General features: G+C 36.9%; 1 protein-coding gene across 1 annotated transcript in view; it reads right to left on the minus strand.

The window, feature by feature from the left end:
• Positions 1-18,420, minus strand: part of Ptprq (protein tyrosine phosphatase receptor type Q) — a 188,430-nt gene that overhangs the window by 145,415 nt on the left and 24,595 nt on the right. The window contains exons 10-14 of the mRNA XM_036170023.1: positions 12,381-12,561; positions 10,882-11,043; positions 10,600-10,779; positions 9,903-10,010; positions 9,333-9,614 (exon numbers count right to left, since the gene is read on the minus strand). Coding sequence (XP_036025916.1) covers positions 9,333-9,614; positions 9,903-10,010; positions 10,600-10,779; positions 10,882-11,043; positions 12,381-12,561 — 913 coding nt within the window. The remainder of the gene's footprint in view (positions 1-9,332; positions 9,615-9,902; positions 10,011-10,599; positions 10,780-10,881; positions 11,044-12,380; positions 12,562-18,420) is intronic.

Below are 18,420 nucleotides of genomic sequence, written 5' to 3' on the forward strand. Positions count from 1 at the left end.
TACCTTTCCCACAGATACTCAGGTGAAAGTGTTCCAGTATTCGTACTTAATTTTTTTCTATTCCCATGTGTAACACATTCAGCAGAAACCTGCCAAAAGTGGAAATCAGATCATGTTTTCATGTCATCATTTTCCAACAGTTTCACCTTAGTGAGAATCATTAGACTTCCCGGAATCAGCTCCACCTGTTTGTCTGTCTGTACTCACATCTGAGAGGGCACTCTACTCCATACCAGCTCCACACAGCTTAAAGGAGACAAGCATCTCCTTCTTCAAACACAGAGCATTTCTCCCTATTTCCAAAAGTTGGCAATTTCTCCATCTGGAATGCTTTTTTATCTTTATTTTTCCTCATTTCACCCCACACTTAGAATTATGAATGCCTCTGGGTAAATAAAGCCTCCCTAGGTGGTAATTGTTTTCTGCCTCCCATTTGAATGAGCAGACTACCCGCTGTGACCTTCCCTCACATTTTTCACCAGTTCCCAGGGGACTAAGCAGATCCTGGTGGAACACTCTGCTCTTGTCTCTTCTGTGGCCCTGCTCAGGCTTCCTTCCCACCCCACCCCATTCCTATGTATCAGTGCCCAAAACCTATAAATATATTTTTCCTGGAATCTTCAGTGGCCACGCATGGCAGGATAGGAGAGGAATTCCCTACCAGGCAATGAACATTCACCATACCTTCCTAAGAATGAGAGAGGACAGCAGACACAAAAGGGGAAATTTACCTGACAAAGATGAGACCAGATATCAGCACCTAGATTACAATCTTTCCAAACCAGTATAAAAACACAATCAGTAACAATGAGGACATAGTGTCTTCACTAGAGTACAGCAAACCTACTTCAGGAGGCCCTGCGTATTACAACATAGCTGAAGCATGATACAAAAATGTTAAAATAGCCACATGGATACAATAGAGGCCATTAAAGATGAATTAAATAAAATCTCTTAAAAACCCTATGAAATCACAAACAAAAAAATGAAAGAAAATAATTAACACAGCTCAAGAGCTAAAAATGGAGATAAAATCAACAAAGAAAACCCAAACTGAGGGAAATCTAGAATTGAAAAATTTAGGAACTGGAACAGGAACCCCAGAGGCAAGCTTCACCAGCAGAATAGAACAGATGGAAAAGAAAAATCTCAGGCATTGAAAACACTAAAGAAAAAATGGATACCTCAGTCAAAGAAAATGTCAAATCTAAAAAAGCCTGGCACAAAACATCCAGAAAATTTGGGACACTAAGAAAAGACAAAATCTAAGTATAGTAGAGGAAGGAGAGGAATCCCAGCTCAAAAGCTCAGAAAATATTTTCAACAAAATTATAGAAGAAAATTTTACTAACCCAAAGAAGGAGTCATCTATCAAAGTACAAGAAGCAAACAGTACACCAAACGGACTGAAATACAAAAGCAAGTCCCCTTCAATATAATAATCAAAACACTAAACATACAGAACAAAGAGAAAATGTTAAAAGCTGCAACAGAAAAAGACCAGTATCATATAAAGGTAGATCAATTAGAATTACACCTGAATTCCCAATAGAGACACTAAAGGCCAGAAGGGCCTGGACAGCTATGCTACAGACTTCAAGAGACCACAAATGCCAGGCCAGACTACTATACCTAGCAAAACTTTCAATCACAGTAGATGGAGAAAATAAGACATTCAATGACAAAACCAAATTTAAGCAATATCTGTTTACAAATCCAGTCTTACAGAAGGTACTAGAAAAAAATTTCTAACCTAAGGAGGTTAACCACACCAAAGAAAAGACAAGGAATAAATAATCCCAGACCAACAAATCAAAAAAGAGGAAACATACACACACACACACACACACACACACACACACACACACACACACACCCCAAAACAGAAGAAGAATCAATGAACATTGCTAATTGATATCTCTCAACATTAATGGTCTCAAAGTACCCAATAAAAAGACACAGAATAACAGACTGGATGTAAAAACAAGATCCAAATTTCTGCTGCATCCAAAAAATATACCTCAATAGCAAGGATAGACATCTCTCTTGGGAAAAAATATTTTAAGAGAACACAACTAAGAAGCAAGCTGATGTAGCCATTTTAATATCTGAAAAAGTGACTTCAAACCAAAACTAATCAGAAGAGATAGGGAAGGACACTACATACTCACCAAAGGAAAAATCTCCCAAGATGACATTGCTAGTCTTATCATCCATGTACCTCACAAGGGTACCCAAGTTTATCGAAGACACACTACTACAGCTTAAATCGCATATTGACCCTTACACACTGATAGTGAGAGACTTCACCATCTCACTCTCACTAATAGACAGGCCATCCAGATAAAAATTAAACAGAAACAGAAAACTCTGGAACTGTCTGAAATTGTAAACGAAATAGACAAAACAGATATCTATAGAATATTTCATCTGAACACAACATAGTATACATTCTTCTCAGCATCACATGGACTTTCTTCAAAAACTGACTACTTATTCAAACACAAAGCAAGTCTCAACTGATACAAGAAAATATAAATAACTCCTTCCATTCTATCAGACCACCGCAGATTAAAGCTAGATATCAACAACAGAAGAAAAAAGAAGCTTGCAAACTCATGGAAAATGAACAACTCATTATTGAATAAAAAAATGGATCAAGAAATAAATTATGATAGACGTTAAAGATGTTTGAGATAAGTAAAAATGAATACACAACATATCCAAACTCATGGGATAGATATAGAGAAGGTCCTAAGAGGCAAGTTCATAACACTAAGTGCCTACACAAAGAAAAAAGAAATGGAGTAATCCCATACTAGTAACCTAACAGCACACTTGAAAGCTCTAGACCAAAAACACGACACACCCCAAAGGAGTAGATGACAAGGAATAAGATCAAGGCTAAAATTGATATAATAGAAACAACAGCGAAAAGAGAAAAAAAAATCAATGAAACAAAAAGTTGACTCTTTGAGAAAATTGATATGATTGATAAACCCTTATCCAAATTTACTAAAAAGGAAGAGAGGGGGTATCCAAATTAATAAAATTAGAAATGAAAAGGGGAAAACAACAGACACCAAGGAAATCCAGAGAATCAGAAGGAGATACTTTTAAAACCTACATTCCACCAAATTGGAAATCTAAAAAAACAAAAAATGAAAAAACATAATTTTCTCAATACATACTGCTTACTAAAGTGAAATCAAGATCAGAGAAGCAGTTTAAATAGGCACGTAACCCCTATTGAAATAGACGCCGTCATTAAAGTCCCCCAAACCCAAAGTCCAGGGCCACGTGGTTTTAGCACAGAATTCTCCCAGCTTTTCAAAGAAGAGTTAATGCCAATACTCCTAAAATTATTCCACAAAATTCAAACAGAAGGAACAGTGTCCAGTTTGGGTTACAATGCCACAGTCACCCTGGTAGCCAAACCACATAAAAACCCAACAAAGAAAGAGAATTGTGGACCAATTTCCCTTATGAGCATAGATGAAAACACTCTCAATAAAATACTTGCAAACCAAATCCAAGAACACATGAGAAAGATCATCTACCATGATCAAATAGGCTTCATCCCAGAGATACAGGGATGGTTCAATAGATGAAAATCTGCAAATGTAATCCACCATATAAACAAACTGAAAGAGTAAACATGATCATCTCACTAGATTAAAAAAAGGCCTTTAACAAAATCCAACTTCCCACTATAATAAAAGTCCTGCAGAGATTAGGGAGAGAATGAGCATATCTCAAGATAATAAAGGCCATTTACAGCAAGTCTATAGCCAACATTAAATTAAGTGGAGAGAAATTCAAAACAATTTGTTGTTCGAATCTTAGGTGGTCTTTTAATAAAATACCCAGAGCCAGATATTGGAGTGAAAGCTGAAAGATCAGGGAAGCAAAGCAAGCCACAGCCACCACCTATTACCTCACCAACTCCACGAATTCTCTGACTGAAATCCTCTGAGTCTTTACCTGAAAGGGTCTCTGCTGAACTTATATACCTTTCTCTGCCCTGCCATCATTTCCTGGGATTAAAGGAATGTTTTGCTTCCCAGTACTGGGATTAACAGTGTGTGCCACTACTGCTTGGCTCTGTTTCCAGTGCAGCCTTGAACTCATAGAGATCCAGACAGATCTCTGCCTTCTGAGTGATAGGATTAACTCTCTGGCCTCTATATCCAATCTCATGGCTGGCTCTGTCCTCTGATCCCTAGGCAAGTTTATTATGGTATATAAAATATCACTAGCCCTATTCCACTAAAATCAGGACTAAGACAAGGCTGTCCACTCTCTCCATACCAATTCAATGCAGTAGTTGAAGTCTTAGAACAATAAGACAACTGAAGGGGATCAAGAAGATACAAACAGAGAAGGAAGAAGTCAAAGTAACATTATTTGAAGATGTTATGATAGTATGCATAAGTGACCCTAAAAAGTCCACTAGGGAAATTTTTAGCAACTAATGGCTGGAAAGGGGGAAAATTAGTCTTCCTCAAGCACCACTCCATTAATTAATTATCCAATAGCAAGTGGTCATCCCTGAAATCATATATATACAAGCAACACTAAATAGAGACAGCTGGCTATATTTATATGGTTATGTGTGTGTGTCTATGTGTAAAACAATAATAATCAATGGAAAATAGGCTATGAATTTGAGATGAGTAAGGGGTTAGTGCGTGATTGGAGTAGGAGAAAGGAGAAATTGGATGGTTTTCAGGTAGTAAAAGGAAGGGGAGAAATGATATACTTTTCCTTTTTATAGATTATAATTTAATTACATTTCTCCCTTCTCCTTTTCCTTCCTAACCCTACCATATATCCCTTTCCACTCTCCTTCAAATTCATTACCTCTTTTCTCACTAATATATGTATAAATATAGTATATCACATGAATTTACAATATGTCATAATATTATAGATATATAGATATATATCCCTAACCTCAGTCCATATAATGCTACCTGTACATGTGTTTTCAGGACTGTCCACTGCAAGCAGGATAATCGGTCTACTCTGTACTGTGGAAGACCATTTTTCCCACTCCCAGCCTTTAGTTCTTTAGGTAGGGTTGAGGCCTCATGGGCTTTCTCCATCCAGTTTGGTACTGGGCAGTCATGCTGGCCAGACTTTATGGGTATAATTTTTGGTATGACCAGGAGATACAAGCTAACAGTAAACTTCCTGATCCTCTAGCTCTTACAGTGTTTCTTCCTCTTCAACACTGTCCCCTGAGCCTTAGGTATAGCAGTGTTTTATGTATATATTCATTAGGACTGGTCCCAGAAGGCACCATGCAAAGATGAGAAGCAACCAATAGTCCTATGCAACTGTGATGCCTATGAAGTACATCAACAACTGTCACAGCACAATAACCTGACAGATGAAGTAATGGCATGAATATCTTGGTGGTAACCAACAATACTCTAAATGGACTTAAGACCCATTCAACAGGAGTGATACCATCCATGCCTGGTATAATCACTACCAACAATCTGTTAACATTTGTCCTTATACCCACAGGTAAGTGTAATCTTGACCCCTCATCAAGGAAACTCCTCTTTGCAACAGATTGAGACTACTACAGAAAACCATAGCCAATCCATATGCAAATTTGCAGAGCCTAGTCCCAACATAATTATATTTTAACTAAAAATGTTACTCATTTTAAAATAATAATTTTAATTAAAATGTGATTACATCATTCCCCCTTCCCTTTTAAAAAGGAAAAAAAAAAAGTCCTCTAATTATAAGGCGGGGTAAAGCTATTTAAAATGCTGTGGAAATAAAGCTTTAATGCAGTAAAACTTGTGACTTTGAAAGACACTTTGCAAAGGTGTCCCTCTGGCATTGCTTGCCTACCATCAGTAATCAGGACAAAAACACATCCCTGAACTCAGCATGACAGCCTTTATATTTTATTCATTCATCCTTAGGAGATAACCAGAGCTGAGTCTTCAGGCAGAGAAATGACTCTCACTGATTTTGTAGAGTGGAGATACACTGAGAATATTCTCAGCTAGCATTCAGAGTACTCCCAATGGTAACAGCCACACAATGGTGCTTACCAGTTGGAATAAACTGAATCTATTCAACCTCTAGAAACAAAAGATAAAATTTGATTTGTGATCACAATAAAGGGTGTTATTGCAAAGATGTCAGAAGACAGTATGCTTGGCATATAAAATTGTGAAGTAGGTAGACAAATTTAAAGATGCTCTTCATTAATACATAAAAATTCATAGAGTTCTGTTCAAAATTCTGGTATATGGCTGTGTCAAATTGATTAGTGGTTATTCCCCCCAAATCAGAAAAGTTCAAAATATTTACTTAAAGGCTTACCATAAAAAAAGTTATGTGGTAAGAAGGAAAGAGACACTATCTATGCCATTAAAGGAGTTATTCTCACTGGTTCTTGTTGTTTTGGTGATTACTGTACTGTACTAGGCATAAGAAAGCTAACCTCATTTGTAAACTGCCTGTTCTGTAATAAACACATACCTATGAATACCTTCATGTACCCAAACTCATTCAAGCACATGAACACGAAACCAGCCTGGATTGATCTCCCCTACTGGAACTCCACGTGTTCCTTCCAAGTGTAAATAAACTCGGGTTCTCGAAACCTGATGACACTCTTGAACAGATTAGTTCTCTTATTTGTAATTAGCAGCATTAGCCTATCAATGAGTTTTCACAACAACAATTGTACACAGAGCTTAGCTGAAATCATGGGCCTTTTATAAGAAAAAGATCTATTTTTTAATAATATTATTAAATTCTAAGAATAGATAAGATAGCTCTTTTGAGCTCATTCATCTTCAAATGATGTCCTAGAATCTTACAGGACCCCCTCCGTCTTCTTCTGCCAAGGGAGCAAAAGCTGGTAGCTCACCAGGAACCTGGAAACCTCCCTGGCGTCACTCCACTGTCTTCTTCTAGACAGATGGAGAATGTACAGTAGACCTTGAGACTACCTCTACATGAGGGTGGGCCTCTCGAGCATTAAATACAATCCTCCATGAGTGGGGTCTCCTACTTCCCAGAAGGCTGTCAAGCCAGCCCAGTGTGACCCATCAGAACAGGTGGGCCAGAAAGCTCAGGGGTAGGTTTCTCCATACACATTGTTCTTTCATAGCGTTATCAGGAGCTTAATAAATGAACCCTGAAATGGGGCTCAGGGGACCTACCATCAAGCCTGAGCTTTCCGTTATCTGTGGTGATTTATTGGTCATTTTATTAAAATAGTCCCACCTCGCCTTGTCTACAGAAAGTTCAGCATGTTTTCTTAAATATTTTCTGGAACTGAAATTCTCGTTTGAAATTACATCTCAAGTTAAATTCTAATATTCACTTATCCCTGCCTTAGAAATGAGCTCATAAGACAGATAATGGAAAGGAAATCAGTGTGCTTTACCAATACAAAGTAAAATATCACGTATCTGCAATGTTCAGAAAACATTTTTTTTTTCTAATCCATCGTTAAACTGTGGTGTCCTCGATATGATAGTTACATAAGAAGTAAAATATCTGATAAGCATCCTGCTTCTTCAAAAGTCACAATAGAGTGAAACTTAATCATTTTCTTCCTTGTGCTATGTAAAGCTCAGATAGCCAACCACCACTGTGAACTGAGAGATCCTCCTCACATTTTATATTTTTTTTCCAGCATGTAGTTTGAGAACAAAATGGGCTTTATATGACTAATGGGTTGGTTTCAATTCCAGTTTTATCACTTGCCAGCTGGCTAGCCTTAAGCAATTAAATTCCTACCAATTAATCTGAACTGCAGAGGGAAAGGAAACCGTTTCTATACTGCTGTATGCAAAATAGATTGTGAAACATTGTATATGTTTGCTGACTGAATGACCCCCTGGGAGCCTCAGTTTTTCATGATGAAAAACAATAACTGTATGTACTCTACTCTAGAATTAAGATGATGACTTACTTGAAAGCCATGAACAGAAACTGTAACATATACATAGCAGGCATTCAAAAAAAAAAAAAAATGGCCCAATGTAAATAAAACAAGTTACAAAAGAACAATTATCCTTCTTAAAAAAAAAAAATTCTGCCTTTAGGCTCAATGTTCATAAGAGCAACAAAGCATGCCAATGTGTAATGTGGTGTCAATTAAGTTTGGTTCAAGGGCACAGCAGCTCCTCAATGCTGTAAAGAACTGCTTTGTCACTCTTAGTGCTGGACTGGTAATTATGATCGTCATTCTGTATCCACAATGTGGTGACATTTCATTAGAGTAAATCTGTGCAACAATCTCAAGAGATTACTCTCAATGAAGGTATACGGTCTTACTAGATTTCTAGATTTTTAAGGCCAAGGAGAGAACTTCACATTTGTATCTGGCTAACCTAAGTGGGGTTGCTGATATTTGGCTGTGTGTAACTTCCAAAGTGAGAACTTTCTGGAGTTCAGACAGTAGCATAGTCAGTGTAGGTTTATTTATCTAAATGTGCAGATGAAGTAGTAACTTTACAACGAGATCTCACTTAGCATAAACTGCAGATTTGCCCTAGTAGTGATCACTCCAAATATGTGTTCATGTCACAGTGGAAACAATAAACCAAGATTATCTGGCAAAATATTTGTCTTGTGCTAATTGCTTATGCACCACTGAAACTGAGACTTTTTCTTGTGTTATTTCTGTTAGTTGGGGTATGCCTACCACACACGCAGCTCTACATGCCTATTCAACAACCTCTACAGAATCCTTCCTCCTATTTACCCTCATCATTAAGACCCAGGCTGAACTTCACCTGCTCCCTAAGTGCTGTCTTATCACACACATTCGTGCACAAACTCTGCATACTACCTTTATACTCCTCATAGAATACAGGAATCCAGTCTTCTGAGTGTCTCTGTGTTTCTCTAAACTGATAGCAAGTAGCTACTCAGCCTAAAGTCTGCAGACACAATGGGTGAGTCTTTGGTATTTTTTTATTAAGAAATTTTTTTATTCATTTTATATACCAATCTAAAATCCCCCTCTTCCTTCCTCCTGCCCCTCCAACCTTCCCCTCCCCAACCCATTTCCCATTCCCTGCAACATGAAGGTAAGTCCTCATTTGAACAATTCATGGATTTTTTATTAGAAGATTCTTTATATAGGAAATTAGTTTTTAAATTTTTAAACAGCTCAGCCTTTTCCCTATATTGTTGCCAGAAAAAAAGTGAATAGATTTCTTTTACACAAAAAATAACAATGAGGGGTTTTTTGTCTCATAAAAATACAGACATTAAATTGTCAGCTATGTTTACCACATAACTAAGAATTATTAAGCAAACAAACAAAAAACACTTACCAGTCTCTGAAGTCCTTACAGCAAGGAATGAGGATGACTGATTGCCATGGCCCAGTCTGGTATATGACCGGACAGAAATATTATAGAGGGTGTAAGGTTTTAGGTCACTTAAAACTATGGTTGTTGTTGAGGTGTTCTTTATTAACAAGGTGTCTGCATTTTGGTAAAGCACCTCGTAAGCAATAATAATCCCATTAGGTTTTTCAGGTGGGGACCATTTCAATATCACTTCACTTGGAGACACATCAGTTACTTTGACATCTTGAGGTGATGATTCTGGCTCTGGGAGGGATAGAACAAACCTTTGAAAACATGTAATCTTTCATGCTTATTGCTTTAGACACTGAAGCTTCCATTAGGTAGAGGCATCAAGACAATAATACCCTTTCCTTTCTTCCTTCCTTTCTTTCTTCCTTCCTTTTTTTCTTCCTTCCTTCCTTCCTTCCTTCCTTCCTTCCTTTCTTTCTTCCTTCCTTCCTTTCTTCCTTCCTTCCTTCCTTCCTTCCTTCCTTCCTTCCTCCTTACCATCCTTCCTCCTTTTTAAATCAAAAATACACAGCATATTCTTACCATCTTCCAGAGTTCTCACAAAGATGTCATTTTCTTCTGATAAAGAACCTTCCCCAACAAGAGTTGAGGCAGCTACTCTCATTTTGTATCTTGTATATTTCTTCAGCCCTAAAGGACAACAGAAAAAAATTGTTTAAAATCTTCCACAAATAACTTTCTTAGATTAGTGCCATTAACCATAGGGCTAATGTGAATAGTTTATAAGACTGGCTCTCTCAGTCAGCTTCCATATACTCAGTCTCCCAAATTCCTGGGGCTTCAAGGTTTTCCATGCAGATATCAGAGAACTTTCCTATAATGTTAAGGCAATAACCTAAAGATTAAACAAAAAACAATTTTTGGCACACAGCAAAGAAAATTGGCACACACACACACCGTCAACTGAATTGTCTCAGCTGATTTTCATGTGAATTCACTTGTCCAAGTCTTCAATAATGAATTATTTTCATGAACTATGTATTCTATTTCTTATGTTAAGTGTATTTCTGTGATAGTTGTGACAATGCCTTTTTTATGTTTGTGAATATATTTTGAAGAAATTCATTGTATCATTATTTCCATAAACACTTCTAAGATATCCAAGAAGCACACATCAACAAAATCTAGAATGTGTCCTGCAGCATGTAAGGTGGATAGAAGTGCACACTTTCTATCAGAGGAGGGGGAGTTCACAAAGAAACAGGACGTTTCTTTCTACCTGTGATGAGAAAGCTGGTATCTACAGTAGTCATCTGGAATGCTCTGTGTGTATCCAACTCCATTGCATAGATTGTATAATGAGTGATTTTCCCATTGGGATATTCTGGAGGATCCCAATATAGCAAAATAGATGAAGAACTAATATTTTTATAGTTTATAATTTGGATGGAGCTTGGCACTTGAAAAGAAGAATGAACAATTAACAGGAATGAAGAAGTAAAAGGATTAATCATATGAATAATACTTGCAAGCAATTGTTTCAAAGGAAAGGCATTTGTACCTTGCTCACGTGTCCTAACAGTGAGAACCGTTGGTGGTCCTTCGCCCATGATGGTGAAAGCAGATACGCTAATCGTGTGCTCAGTGAATGGTACAAGCCGCCTGATAACATAAGACAGCTGTTCAGCAGTGATGTCAGTAATATACTGATTCTTGGTGGTTACTATTTGAAATCAACAAGAAAAAAAAGACATTTGGCTCTACAATCAAAATTATTTTTTCTCAATGAAACCTAATAATATGTATTAATCTCTCATATGCAGAATAGTAGACATACAATTTGTAATAAATATGAACATTTTATGAATTCTAAAGATTCTCCAATATCTATAAACATCTTGTGGTTTGTAAGTTGTTATATAATGTTTTAGAACATGAGAGCAGTGTTTAGAGAAAAAAAATATATAACTTTCCAAGACTAGCTGAGGTTATTCTTTCCTGAAAGCAAACACGAGACAACAATATAAGAAGGAAACATTATAAATCAATGCTAAGCATTAATTGTAGAATTCAAGAAATGAAAGTTTCATTTGGACTCAAAATTCATTATACATTTACTAGTCCCAGTGGTTCCTTACAGCAAACATTCTTGCTTAACATTTAACTGACACATGCAGGTGCCTACAAAGAGGTCTGAGATGTTTTCTTAAATTTTGCCTACGAATTTTCAATTAAAAACTAAGCTAAATTTGAAATACGTAGAGAGAGCAGATGTATAGAACCTGTGTGTCTTTCAGTTTTTAGCATTGCCCCAGTTGGCTTTGTAGAAGAAACATAAATCCACAAAAGAAAGAGGTATTGATTGCAATGTAATTTCTTCTACTAATTCTACCATGAACAGAAGACCATAAAACTTTTATTTTGGAACGAGGCAAATACTGGATCATAGAAAAGGCAGTGAAATAGCTTGCTCTTCCCCAACTAACATTTTTTTAAAGAAACAGTGCAGCCCTGTGTTATCTTATCACGAACCTTCAATTCACCATCTATTACATTCTCCTTTTAGAAACAATAAGACTCACTGACCCCCGAAGAGCAAGTGTGTGCACTAATGACATCACCACATCCCAGGGATACCTACACCTGTTTATTACACTGTGCACTAGAGTTGTAACTTTCTGACCTATTTACCTTTAGTGACATTTGAAAACCTATTCGTCAAAAGCTACAGAGAATGTGAGGCCTGTAAATGATTTGAAGATATATTAATCCCTCCCCATCACACCTGCTTTGGCAACTGTAATAACTGATTGTCTATGCAGCTTGGCTAGAGACTCTGGGGTGCTACTTTCTCTAGGAAGAAGGTCAAATGGGTTAGAAAGGGCCAGTCGCTGCTTGTGTGGCATTTCCATTTGTTTCATGAGGCTATCCGACAGTTAAAAAGAAATATCTGACTCCAGCCCACAGACCATTAATAATATGGTTGAACTCTAAGCTCAGGTTCATACCTCTGCTAGCTATTGGTTTCAACCACTTCAGAAAGAATTAATTTTTACCTACCAACTGGTGAACTCAGGTCTTCAGCTCTAGTCCGGCCAGGAAAGTCATTGTATGGTTGGCTGTTATATATGAATGAAGCTAGAGAGTGCAAATCTGGAGATATCTCTGCTGAACCCTCATAAAATCCTATCATTGGTTCCATTAGGTTCATCATTTCTGGAGACATGGGGTTGTTTATATACTGTAATTAAAAGTCAGTATTGACAAAGAATGAAAACTCAGTGCTTCATGACTTAAAAGTTTGTCACTTGGGAATTACACATTTATAAGAAAATAACATTTCTATATGTATTGTGATCTTGCTTTCCAAGATTTAGTTCTCAACTAAATCCCTGCACTGTGGTAACATAATATGGTTGCTCTAGTTCTTATTAGATCGGTACTGTATTTGGGGGAGAAAGGAGGTATTAGTTTCAGATGTGTGTTGTTTTCTGCATGGTATAATTAGATATTTTCATGCTAAGTTTTCATATCTGAAATATTTTAACTTCTCATTCTACAAATAATAAGTATCCTGAGCATATTATTAAATGCGGGGTTATTTTCCTTATCTGAGCATCCTCATTTGTATACTACTACTGAGTGCCTGGCTACCTGCTAACTATCAATATTAGTGATGCCATAATTTATCTGTAATCAAATGAATTACAGACAAAAAGAAACTTTTGATGCAACAGATTTCAAGCAGGGTTCACAGCACACCTGTCCATAGTTCTAAAGTAACTGTCAGTAACTGTCCTGGTTCCTACATTCCACAGTCAAATCCATACATGTCAAGTCCACCATGGTAAGAGACACTGAAGTGAAAATATCAGAAGCACATTACAGATGTATGTAGTAAAGGTGGCGAAGGGGACAGCTTGATTTCACTTTCCTTTGTTAATCCCAATGCAGTATAACTAACCAAAATAGGATGAAGGAAATGTGGTAGTCGGGGATCTATATAAAATGTTAAATTTGAAATGAATGTTAACCACTAACTTCAAAGGTATTGCCTCAGGAAGGTTAAGAATCACAGCAACATGTGGACTTTAGATTCTAATTTGAACATACTGGTCAATGTAGGCATTAGAGAAGAGCAGGAACATTTGATTATAGTGTAGATTAGATGATGCCAAGGCAATATCATTAGTTTTTCTAGTTGTAGCCATGGAATTATTAAATGGTTGAAAATGTCCATTCTCTAGAGATCCATGCTAGGTAGACATAAAGAGCAAGATTGATCTAGATACTGGCCTGATAGGGTCTTGCCATGAATTTTTCTCCACCCCACTTCCATACTTGCTTGAAATTTCCGGAAATAAAACTTTTTCAAAGAAAAAAAATGTATTAAAAAAAATCTGTTTTAGTGAGTCTTTTTTGCTTCCAAACTCACTTCTAAAAACCCCCTTTAAAAGAATTTATTCTGTTCCTTACAAAGTAAATACTCTTATGCTTTCAAAGTTAATGATCATTTATGTATGCTCTGATTATTCTTATGTTCTAGGACATCTACCTCTTAGTTACCTTATATATTTTTGGTTGTCTTTGCCATGGGAGGCAAAACTAGTTTTTTTTTCCCTCTGTTATAATTAATTTGTTTAGTATTTTTAAAGTAATAGTAATAGTGGATGCTCAAGAAAAAAAAACTAAGATGATAAAAAAATTAGAGTAGTTCAATTGAAATATCTACAAAACGTGTAATTTAAATGTCAACTTTTCTGAGAGATCAAAAAATGGAGAAATGATTTAAGAAAACTTCTAGCCTCCAAAATAATAAAACTAAAATAAAATCATCTAGAACCTAGGAAGATATAACCAAGGCAGTGAAATGCTTATTGCATAATCATGAGGACCTGAGTTTAGATCCCTCCAGCACCTACATAAATGTCAGGCAGCATGGTAGCCTGCCTGCAAATTCAGTGCTCAGAAGACTGAGACAGGAGGTCCTCAGAATAAGCTGCCTAGCTAGAGTAGCTTTCTAAGCAGGCACTGGGGTCTTTGAAAACATCCTACCTCAACAAAAAGAATGAAAGAGATTGAGGAGGGATGCCTACCATCAACCTTGGGCCTCAACAAGCTTGTGAACATAAACATGCTCCCATACACATGTGATCATGCATTAATACAGCACATGTTAATAATAACAACAAGAAGAGGAGGAGGAGGAGGAGGAGGAGGAGGAGGAGGAGGAGGAGGAGGAAGAAGAAGAAGAAGAAGAAGAAGAAGAAGAAGAAGAAGAAGAAGAAGAAGAAGAAGAAGAAGAAGAAACGAGAGGTGGGTGTAGTATGTTTACTGATCAGCCAGCATGGTCAAAACTGTGAGTCTTGGTTCAGTGAGAGATCTTGTCTTTAAAACTAAGATGATGTGTCCCATAGGAGAGAGTCAATTTACTTTAAGGGTGTGACCCCTGGTAGGTCAACAACACTCCAGTACACGTCTTCACACCCTGAAATATATGGAGAGCCCAGCCTGGAATCAATGAGTTATTAGATGCAAATAAATAAATTATAGATGTGAAGTTGGGTACGGCAGCGAGGTGGGGTGTGTGAATCTGGGAGGAATAAAAGAAAGGAGTTGGGGGTGAATATGACCAAAACACATTGAAAATCTCAATGAATTAATAGACATGTTTTTAGAACTAAATGAATAAGTTGGGAAATACATCCTAATATCAATCTCTGTTATCAACTTTTAAATGAACATACATGAGAAGACTCACCCATAACACATACACACCACACACACACACACACACACACACACAAATCATCCTTAGTCTTGGCCACAAAATGTACATTTTGTGGAAAGGTAGAGGACACCTATACGACCCTTATAATAGTATTAAGAAGCTAGGAAAGAGAACCTGTGATAGAAAAAAGTAAAGACCTTTTATCTTCTTACAGCTCATTTGAGCTCTGACTCTACAGGGAAATGGGGGAAGACATGAATCACAAACATGTAACTCAGAAAACACTCTGGTATTGCAGCCAATAGGCTATGTTGGAACCACACAGCTGTTCCCACTATCAATCATTTGCCCAGGAAAAATCTACCATATAGGAAGCACTGAGGATAACACCATGAGGCAGCACAGGGAGCTTGCCCTTGAACTGTGATTGTGCATTAAATCTCTCAATAGTTTCTACCACACGTCAAATAAATTTTTGGTGAGCCAACCATAGCATTCCAACAATTAACTAAGTTGAGCGTACCTGTTGACAAACTGCCATTTTGATGTAAGAGTTACCTTGTATGCTTTTGATTCTGACCCTCACCCCAATTCTAATCTTCATTGGAAAGTCCACTTCAAACCATAGCAAGGAATTGAACTCTGGCTTCCTATCAACCCAGAGTGTTATAGATTATCATTGATTTCTCCATGCTGAGAATAGTTCTAGCACATTGTCTCTTTCAAAATGGCATTAGGTTAGATGTTAGGCTCTTCCAGAGAGAAAGGAGTGAATTTTAAGAGCAAAATTGAGTAGATGCAATTTGACTTTTAAAAAAACATAAATGGGAAGAGGGAAATAGGTAGAAATAAAGGGACTAGAGTGGAAAAAAAGAAAGCCCAATGCAGCACTCACAAGTCTGACACCTACTGAGTGCAAAAGACTGGTCATGAGAATTGTTGGCTTTCTACATTAGGTAAATTTATTACTGGTCTTATGCTGTCCTGCATATTACAGGATGTTTAGTAGCATCCCTGGCCCGTACCTACTAAAATTATATTCCCAGTTGTTGCAAGGATAATGTCTTCAGAGGTTACCCTATGTTTACAAAGAAAAGCAAAGTTGCTCCTAGTTGAGAACCATTGAATTAGGGAATGTCACAATTCATCAACATGAAAGGCCTAGCATATGTTACAGAGGAATCCTTGGAATTTATGAGAAAGAACTAGAAGTCTGCAGAGTGAAATTCCTAATCCACCTGAATAAACCAACTTGATTTTACATGTAATAACCTTCATTGCAACAAGTGGGATTTCTATCAGCTTAGGCTCACTGGAGTTCTGCTGAATTGAATTAATGGACTGCCTGACTTCTTAAGAGATACTCCTATTTCAATACATCCTTTGTGTTGCTATTTTTTTAATGAGTAAAAGGAAAGTTCATAATTAATACGTTTGAAAGCATCCTAAAGGATGCTAACTGTAGCCATTACCTGGGTGAGCAAATGCTTCAGGTTTTAATCAGGTTTTGTTCCATCTGTGCTCAGTATACTCTTGCTAAAGCATTCCTAGCTACTCAGCCTTCTCTGTCCCAACTAGTCAGGCTCTCTTCTCAGGTTCACCAGGCAAAAACATTGATATCCTTGAGAAAGTTATAGGATGAAAGATATCATCAATATTGATCTCTGAAGTCTGTAATGTTAGCAACTAGGTTGATGGCTACTAGAAAAAGATGCCTCAGGCCATATCAAAATGTGATACTCCACTAAACATCATTTCATGGAGGAATCACTATAGGGGTCTTTAGGCTTCAGTCCAGAAAGAATGAGGTATCCAAAACTTTAATTTTAATCTTTGTTTTAATAGGAGAAAATTTTACACTAATGGAGAAATTAGTTCTGCTTGGTGTGGTTCTAGTTTAACTCAGTATAGACCACAGTGCTCAATTTGGTGAAAGGACCATTGTCACACTACAAAACACACATAGGAGATGGACTTGGTAGAGATGGTCTGGAAAGAAAAACTAATGAGAAAGGGAAGCCATTGCTTAAGAAAACTGTCCATCCACAACAAAAAGTCAAATCTGCATTTATTATTGTATTAATATATAGATAGCATTTTAAGATACCATGTGTCAAATAAAATACTGAAAACTTATGCCGTGTCACTTGAATGCACTATGAAATTTCAACTTCCTTCTATTGTCATATGATCAAGTCAATAAAACTAGCAGAGTAGGTTAGATTGTATTTTCATGGTTTCAAATCCCCAAGAGCCACTATAATAAATAGTACAGGTCTAGAAAGCACAACAGGGAGCAGGGCTCACTAGTAAATATCACCAAGCAAATATCTCAGCCTCAAACATAAAAGGATAAAAAATGTCTCAGTCATTTATGTATATTCTGGGTTTATCAGAATATATAGAACCTCCTAGTCACAAAAAATCACCAGTGTGCTTATTCCTTATCATCACAGTTGGTGGAACACTCAGTTGAGGTTAAATTTCCAGTTGTTGATTAAAAATATAACAGATGAGATTTAAATACATGTTGAAAAGTTGAAATAAAAGTCCTCAAGCTCTGGTATTTGAATTGCAAATATATTTTTCAAATTCTTTTAGGTATCAAACCTAATATCCTAAAGATACTTCATATATTTATAAGTAACAAGAAAGACACAAAGGGACAGTGGGAAAAATTTCAATGAAGATCTTGAGACCAGTGAGACAGAGCATAGAATAGCTTTGCTTCTATATAATTTTCATCATGATAAGTGTCCATGGATGGTGGGAAAAAAGAATGGGATAAAAGGAATGATAAAAGATTATAATGACAACAGCAATGTCCTGTTCCTGCCTTCCCTTCTCCAGACTTGTTCCTAAGAAGCATTTTAAGTATTTCTCATTTGAGTTCTTTGTTTACTTCTAAAATCGCTGAAAAAGAATATGCTCTGTCTTAGTCTACTTTACTATCTTTTGACTTTTGACTCTAAGGAGGGGCTAGATGACATACATAAACATATATATGTATGTATATGTATACATCTTCCTTATCAGTTCTCAGATCTTATGTGTTTACTTTCATTAAATAATACACTAAGGACCAGGGTGTATGTGAAATCTTCTGTGAGCAGCCTCTCATTCTGGCCCCCCATCATCTACCTCCTTCTGATATGCTTCATATCATCTCTTCCCCCTTCTGTTGGTGAGATGGGACCTGTTACTGTTACAAAGGTGATAGGATGTGACCACATGGCATTGTGCAGACTTTTCTTTGTTTGATGAAGTAAAAGTCTAGACTGAACAGACCTAGGTAAGAAACTGTAGTATCTTCTAGAAGTAAAAGGTGGTACCAACTAAGAACAAAAGTCAATGAGAAGCCTCGGCCCT

Source organism: Onychomys torridus, chromosome 20, assembly GCF_903995425.1.
Source record: "Onychomys torridus chromosome 20, mOncTor1.1, whole genome shotgun sequence".
NCBI classification, from domain to species: Eukaryota; Metazoa; Chordata; class Mammalia; order Rodentia; family Cricetidae; genus Onychomys; species Onychomys torridus.